At 56.4% G+C, this 8,004-nt stretch overlaps 1 protein-coding gene across 1 annotated transcript in view; it reads left to right on the forward strand.

Annotated features, from left to right (window-relative positions):
- The first annotated feature begins 977 nt into the window (after positions 1-977).
- ANHX (anomalous homeobox) overlaps positions 978-8,004 on the forward strand; it is a 16,001-nt gene continuing 8,974 nt past the window's right edge. Inside the window, exons 1-6 of the mRNA XM_027862034.1 lie at positions 978-1,237; positions 2,807-2,934; positions 3,051-3,174; positions 4,193-4,379; positions 5,148-5,280; positions 6,328-6,653. Coding sequence (XP_027717835.1) covers positions 986-1,237; positions 2,807-2,934; positions 3,051-3,174; positions 4,193-4,379; positions 5,148-5,280; positions 6,328-6,653 — 1,150 coding nt within the window. The 5' untranslated portion in view covers positions 978-985. The remainder of the gene's footprint in view (positions 1,238-2,806; positions 2,935-3,050; positions 3,175-4,192; positions 4,380-5,147; positions 5,281-6,327; positions 6,654-8,004) is intronic.

The raw sequence follows: 8,004 nt of genomic DNA on the forward strand, positions 1-8,004 counted from the left end.
GTTCTGAGGCCCCTGCCGGCCCTGGCATCCCCTGTTCTGAGGCCCCTCCCGGCCCTGGCATTCCTTGTTCTAAAGCCCTCCCAGCTCTGACATTCCTTGTTCTAAAGCCCTCCCAGCTCTGATATCCCCTGTTCTAAGGCCCTTCTCAGCCCTGATATTTCACAGGCCTGAAGAGAGAAGCCTCACTTGGCTTATTTACTCCCTGTGGGACCTTGGGTTGGTCACATGCCCTCTGACTGTGGTAAAAGGGTGAGCTAGAACCGGATGCGGGCTTCTGGATGTGGCTCTTTCTAGCTTTAAACCCTCCACTTTGGACTCTGGGAAATCCCCCCTCCTTCGTGCTTGACCCTCTTTCCTCTCCTGCAGGCTCTCCCATGGAGACCGCTGAGGGCCCCCAGGCAGGGCTCTCGCCAGCGCTGGGTGAGTGGTCCCTGAGGAGGAAGGAGGAGTGCCTGATGTCCACCTGAGGACCCTTGGGGTGGGAGCTGGTGCCCTAGGAAGGAGGCCCCTTCCCCATACCTTCAGCTGCCGCTTTATAAAGCGGAAGGTGCCTGAGGGGCATGGGATGGGGTTTCAGGGCCAGGCTGGCCACTGGGCACCACTTTGAACACAGCCATTGGCTGGGACTCAGTTTCTTCATCTGGACAATGAAGGGCTTGGTCATAGATCGTGCCTGAGGACTCTTCCGGCTCTGGCATTCAATGTTCAAGTTCTTTGTACACTCTGAGCTCCCTCTCCTGTTCTGGGGCCCCTCCCAGCCCTGACATCCCCTGTTTTCAGGCCCCTCCCAGCTCTGACGTCCCCTGTTCTAAGCTCCCTCCCAGCCCTGACATCCCCTGTTCTGAGGCCCTTCCAGTCGTCACATTCCCTGTTCTCAGGCCCCTCCCAGCTCTGACGTCCCCTGTTCTAAGCTCCCTCCCAGCCCTGACATCCCCTGTTCTAAGCTCCCTCCCAGCTCTTCTATTCTGGGATTCTAGGTGCCAAGATGAAGCATTTCCTGGCCTTGCTGGAGGAGCACAGGGCTTCTCCGGCCCCCCCACCAGAGCTGGTGCATTTGGCTGGAAGGCTGTGCCAGGAACCCCAGAGCACCCCTCTTCTGATGCTGGAACCCCTGGCCGAAGCGGTGCTGGGAAGCCCCCACTGGCAGTATTTTCTCTCCAGCATGGACGTGCTCCGAGTGTGCGTCCTCATCCTCGCCCGTCGGGGCCAGCACCAGTCAGCCTGTCGGCTTCTGGAGGTAGGAGCCCGCTGCGTGGTGGGGATGGAGGCAGGATGAGGCACAGGCCTGGAGGCCCTGCCTTCGGAGCTGTGGGAGGCCTCCAGCTTAGCCGCCTCGGCCACATGGAGCAGTGCTGCACAGAGGGATTGCCACTGGGAGCGAAACAGCTGTCATAAAGCCCGTGCCAGGCCTCTCTCGTCCCAGTCACTTACATATCATAACATACGCCACTTCCCTTGGTGATTCACTTACCGGCTCCATGCTGGCAGCTCTCTAACCTGTCTCTGCTGACCTCCAGCGGCCCTTCAGACATCTCAGACTGGACTCCAGCCCACGTCTTTAACATATCATGTGCGGAGGGCACCGGTGCAGGACTCCTCACTCTCTCTCACCCTCCACCTTAGGCCCCGTCCTCTCCTCCGACCCTGCCCCCACCCAGGGGCAGGCCCTCGTCCTCTCACCCCTGGACTGCTGCAGCAGCTTCTGGGGGTTCTGCTGCCTCAGATCTCTCCCCCTCCACACCCGCCTCAAGAGTGATCTTCCTAAGCTCAGGTCTGACAGCGTCACCCTCCCTGGCTCCCTGCAGCCTGCCGGACCAAACCCAAAATCCTTTATGGGGCATTTAAAAGCCTTCATCCCCAACCCCCTCTCATTTTTCCGGGCTTCTTACACGTTCGTCCCCAGCAAGTCCTCTCTGATCCAGAGACATTCCATGAACAAGGTGTTGTCCCCCAGGCCTGGACACCCTCTCTCCTCTTCTCTGACCACTGGCTTCCTCACGACCCGGCTAAAATCCCACCTTCTTACAGGAAGCCTGCTGCAAACCCACTTAATTCTGGGGCCCTCCCTTATATCAAACGTCTCTCTTTGTTTTGTGTGTGTACACCTGTCTGTTTGTTGTTAGATGATAAGCTCCCCAAGGTCAGGGCCTGGTTTTTACCTTTACTTGTGTCCGCGGTGCTCAGCACAGTGCCTGGCACATTTGTCAGCGGTTTTGTCTGCCTCTTTGTGACCGCATGGACCAGACCGTCCGTGAGGTTTTCTTAGCAAAGATACCGGCTTGCCATTTTCTTCTACAGTGAATTAAGGCAGAGTTAAGTGACTTGCCCAGGGTCACACCACTCGTATGTGTCTGAGGTCAGATTTGAGCTCAAGTCTTCCGGACTTCAGCCCCAGTGCTGTATCTGCTGAGCCACCTGGCTGGCTCCTGGCACACAGTAGGTGCTTAATAAATGTTCATTGACTGCCTAACCGCCTTAGAAAGTTGCCCGGGTTATCATAGGCAGGATGAGGTCGTCTTGGCACCGAGGCTAACTGTCCATCTAGTACTCTACACTGACCTGGCAGATCAGTGGGCCTCTCGGGGCCTTAGTTTCTTCATCTGTCAAACCTAAGTCTCTTGGAATAAATCACAGCATCCTGGATCTGCAGCTGGAAGGCCCTCCAGGGCTGTCTAGTCTGACCGCCTCGTTTTACAGAGGAGGAAGCGGAGATCCGGGCAGGTGAAGTGACTTGGCCAAGGTCACATGTCCCAGTTAGGATTTGAACCCAGTGCCTCTGAGCCTGAGGTTCTGCTGTTCTCACCAGCACTGCAGGGAGACTGGTGAGAGGGAGCAGCTAGTCCAGCTTTGGAATGAGGTTCATTACTGCAAGGTCATGGACAAATACCACGTGGATTCCCTGACGCCTGTGCAGAAGTTTCGCTGCCGGAAAAGGTACTGGGGAGCACTGACCGGCCTCGGTTCTGGGGTGGCGGGCAATCTGTGGGATCGGCCAGGGCGCAGCATTCATGCTCTGCTCCCCCGGGGGCTTGCTTCTCTCCGGCCCAAAGGAATCCTCCTCCTCCTTCCCTCTGCCCTGAGGGCGTGAAGAGCCGCAACTTCTCCAGAGATGTGCGCCAGAAGCTGCTGGGCTTTGCTGCAAGGGTGACCACGAACCCTAACAGGGAGCAGCAGGTAGGTGTGCAGGTCAGACCTTGCTGTGCTAACAGAATAGGGGCTGGGTGTGCTGGCTGGGCCCGGCTCCCCTAACGGGGAATAGGGGGCAGGTGTGCCAGCTGGGCCTGGCTCCCCTAACACAGAATAGGGGGTAGGTGTGCAGGTCTGACCTTGCTGTGCTAACAGAATAGGGGGCAGGTGGGCAAGCTGCGCCCGCCTCCCCTAACAGGGAATAGGGGGTAGGTGTGCAGGTCAGACCTTGCTGTGCTAACAGAATAGGGGGCGGGTGTGCCAGCTGGGCCTGGCTCCCCTAACAGGAACAACAGGTAGGTGTGCTGGCTGGCTCTCCTCACAGGGAGCAGTGGGTAGGTGTGCAGGCCGGGCGCTGCCCCCGACTGAGCATGGAGAACTTCAGGGGGGGATTGAGGCAACACTGGTCAGGGGTTGTGTTGCTTTGTCCCTACGGCCTGAGGCCTGTCCGCCTCAGCCTTGACCACCCCCTCGGCCATTCAGCCCTAGGAAAGTGACAATGGCTGGTGTATTGACTCCCTAGTCCTTAGCCCAACTGGGCCCATTTGAGAGCTAGCTCCAGAAAGGGGATGTATCCAGGAAGGACGTTGGGGCTGAGCTCTGTCCTGGCAGATCGCCCCAGGTCCTCGGGATCCTAGGGGGACTAGCACTGTCCTGAGACCATCCTAAGCTGCCATGCAGGTCTGGGTTGGTCTGGCCCAGGGGTAGCCAAGATTCTAGAGGATTAGTCTAAATGGTCTATCAGGCCCTTTCTGGCTCTGGATCTTGTATCCTCTGAATCCAGGAAAGCCATGGGCAGCCAAGGGTTAGCCCACTGACAGGGACCTTACTACAAAGGTAGCGTTTGGGTTGGTCTCTCAAAGCTGGCAGAAGAAGCCCCGGCATTCATGGCACTGTCAAGTTCACTGAGGCCCCTCCCCTGGACCCCCTCTGCAGCTCTCATTGCCTCTGGCTGTCTTCATTTCTGGGGTTCTCTGATTTCTCTCTGCCTCCTTGGGGGCCGCAGGGGAGACTGGCCTTGGAGACGGGCCTGCAGGCCCACCAGATCTATAACTGGTTTGCCAATTACCGCCGGCGCCAGAGGTCGACCGTCCAGAGACGAGCAAGGCTCCAGTCCTTTCCCCAAGGCGAGGAACCTGCATCGGAAGCCCAGCCTTGGCTGGACACCGGACCTCGCAGCCTCCAGCCCCAGGGTAGGTCTCCTCTTATTTCTAGCATTGGGGGGACATCAAAGAAAACCCGTCAGCTGGGAAATGCAGCGAGAGCTCCTGCCCCCACCTTCCTGTCTCCTTTCTGATCCCGTTTTGGAGGGGTGGGGATGGAGAAGTGCAGTGCGGGCCCCTCCCTTGGCTGGCAGCTGGACAGAGGAGTTCATGGACTTTCTGCGTCCCTGACAAGGTCCTAGCCTCATGAGGGGACTTTATCCAATCTAACCTCCCCATGTTACAAATAAGGAAACTGAGGCCCAGAACCAGTTGGAGTCAGGAGGATCTGAGTTCAAATCCTGCCTCAGACATTTAAAAGCTAGCTGTGTGACCCTTCACCTCTCTCAGCTCAGTTTTGTCATCTGGAAAATGAGGATGAAAATAGTGCCTCCCTTCTGGAATTATTGTGAGGTTCAAATGAGATAGTGTATTTGTAAGGTGATTTCCAAACCTTGATCCTCAGGCCAGCCCTAGGAGCTCAGCACTACTGGTATTACTCCCATTTTACAGAAAGGGAAACTGAGACTCTGCGGGGTTGGTGTGGTTTGCCCAGGGTCACACAGCCATGGAGCACCCGGAGGTGGAGTTCCAACACAGATTCTCCCTCGCATCAGTCAGGCCCAGAGCTCTTTTCACTCCGGGGTAAGGGGACCATCCTCCCCCTAGAAATGAGGCAAGGTAGACAGGACAGTTTGCCCAAGAGCCCCTGACCCCTCTAACCCCATCACCCTTGGGTGTTTCCTTCTCTGTTTTCAGCTGGATTCCAGGGAGATGTTTACCTGGGGCCCCCCGAGGCCCCCTTGGGTCCTTGTGAGCTGGCATGGGAGCCACCCATCCTGGACCTGAGGTGCCCTCCGGAGGAGGGGCTGGCTAAGCTGATGGATGCCAGGTAAGGGCAGCCCGTCGGTAAGCCTCTCTCTGCTCCCCATGTGTGCAGGCCTCGCTGAGCACCGGCGCAGGCGTCTGGGGGCACGGCCCGGGTGGGCTAGGCTCCCAAGAGGTCCCCATCAATTGGGAAATAAGACAGTCCCACAAAGGGTGGAGAGCGTGTGGAGGGAGAGACGGTCCTCACTTGTGGTGGCTACATGGAAGAGGCCCCTGACCTGGCTTGGAGGGATGAGACTTTGAACAGCAGGGATGAGAATGAAGAAAGCCCTCCCCACCCAGGCATCAGGGCTGAGGTGACCCAAGGCAAGAAGCCGGGAGCCCTGGAGGAGGACAGAGGTTTGAAGGAGCCCAGTCTGGCTGGGGTCAGGGACAGGGAGGGCCTTGCATGTCAGTTAGGAGCAGTCTTCCATCCCATTCGCATTCTGGTGTTTCCAGTTATCCCCAGTGGGTAGCAGCCCTTTCTCTGGCTGTCAGGAGAAGCTGCCGAGTCTTGTGTGGTGCTGACCCTAGCTCTTGGATGCCTGAATCCCTGCTTTCTGGTGGCTTGCAGAATTTTTCCTTTGACGTGGAAGCTCTGGATTTTGACTCTCATGTTCCTGGGGGTTTTCATTGTGAGGTCCTTCCGGGAGATGACCAGTCGATCTTTTCTCTCTTCACTTTGCTCTCAGGTTCTAATAGACTTTTTTTTCTTAATCCTGGTTTTCAGAGTCCGGTGATTCTTCAATTACCTCTCCTTGATCTGCTTTCCACTTCAGTTTTTTAAAAAGTGTCAGGTTCCGTTTTCTTCTATTTTTTCAATCTTTTGATTTTGTTCTAATGTTTCTTGCTGCCTCACATACTCATTAATTTCTGTTTAGCCAGTTTTTGTTTTCCCCTTTCCTTCCCTGCCGGTCACGGCCTAAGTCACCCGCACCACGTGCTCTAAAGTCCTGTGGTTCTGTCATCACTCAGGAGCGTTGGGCCTTGGTCAGAGCTCATTCAGAATTCGCACGCCGTGCCTTGGCCTGCCTCCTCCACTGCCTGCCCCTCCTTTTGGCTCTGCCCCCAGGTTTGTGAGAAGCAACGAGATGCCGGTCGAGAAGGTGGCCCAGGACCCCCGGGCTCTCCTGCTGACAGCAGGACCCAGCTTCCCTGGAGAAGGCCCCAGCACTGCCATCTGCCCTCCTGCCTCTGCCAGCAGGCCAGGGCCTGTCCTTCCCGCCCTGGCCCCCTGGCCCGAGAGCTTCTTCCTGGGCCCCTGTGAGTCGCTGCCGGGCCAGGTCCAGGAAACAGTCTATGGCCAAGAGCTGGAGCTCCTGCAGCCCATCCCAGGAGCGTCCCGGGAGCCGGCCACCATGGGGTCCCTCTCTGCCTTCTGGGACCCCAGACCCTCAGGTCAGAGTTCTGCCTTCCCCCTTCCTGTGGCCTTCTCTGTGCATTGGGTACCACAATGCCTAGCTTTTATTTCACAGTTGGCGGGGTGGGAAGAGCGCATCAACCAGGGGTCCTAGGATGTCAGGGCTGGAAGGGGCCTCAGAGAGCATCTTGTCCAGCCCCCTCATCTCCCAGGGAAAGGAAGTGACTTGCTCAGTATCCAGGGGCCATCTCGTCCGTTGCTGGTTTCTTGCTCTGGAACCCCCAAAGAGGAGGGCCCTTTGAGATCCTGTGGGCCAGGGGCTCTTTACTTTGTTGGAACCCTGGACCCCTCCTCAAGATCATGGTTTTAAATGCATAGAGAGGATTACAAAAGAAGCCAATTATCTCTAAAGACAATTATCGGCATTGTTTTTAGCATCCCTCGTCTAGTTGAACATCCTCATTTTTTTTTCAGGTGGGAAACTGAGGCTTAGAAAGTGAGTGGGATTCAGCCTCAGGACGCTCTGAGCCACGGCTGGAGATCAAACCTTCTGATACCCAGCCCAAGACTGGCTCTGAGCTGGCCTCTCATGTTATTGTTCAGTCATTTCAGCTCCATGATCCCATCTGGGGTTTTCTTGCCAAAGATACTGGAGCGTTCTGCCATCTCCTTCTCCAGCTCATTTTACAGATGAGGAAACTGAGGCAAACAGGGTGAAATGACTTGCCTAGGGTCACCCAGCTAATGAGCGGGTTAGATTTGAACTCGGAATTATGAGTCTTCCTGACTCTAGGCTGGGTGCTCTGTGCGCTATGGTGCCACCTAGCACCAGTCTTGAATAACCTCTGGCCCTTTCCTGCTCTTCCTTCTCAGGAAACTTCAAGGTCCCTTCACCAGACTCAAATGGAGTTTCATTGAAAACCAGGGCCCCTTCCTGGAGTGTGGCCCGGAAAACCCATCCCCCGGGGCATCAGGCTCCAGCACCCCTGGTGAACCATGAGGGAAGGGGCCTATTGTGGGGAGGCAGGGCCCTCTGATTTCACTGGGTGAGGAACTCCCTCTACCAGGGCAGCTTTGCCAGCGATTGAGGGCCGAGAGTCCTAGACAGTTGTCTGGGATGTCGAGATCCCGGTGCAACCTGCCTGGGTCACACCAGCAGGAAGTGGCAGAGACAGGACTCAATCCCAGGACTTTGTGGTTCCAAGGCTGACCCTCTATCTACTGAGCCCAGATGGATAGCACAGTGCTTAGAACAGTGCCTGGCATATAGGCACTTAGTAAATGTTAATTGATTGATAATTTTTGGAAGGGCTCTTAGAACATGGAAAGTCAGGGCTGGGAGGGGCCTTAGAACAGGGAATGTCAGACTGGGAAGGCTCTTAGAACATA

This window comes from Vombatus ursinus, unplaced genomic scaffold, assembly GCF_900497805.2.
Source record: "Vombatus ursinus unplaced genomic scaffold, bare-nosed wombat genome assembly UNPS02001287.1, whole genome shotgun sequence".
NCBI classification, from domain to species: Eukaryota; Metazoa; Chordata; class Mammalia; order Diprotodontia; family Vombatidae; genus Vombatus; species Vombatus ursinus.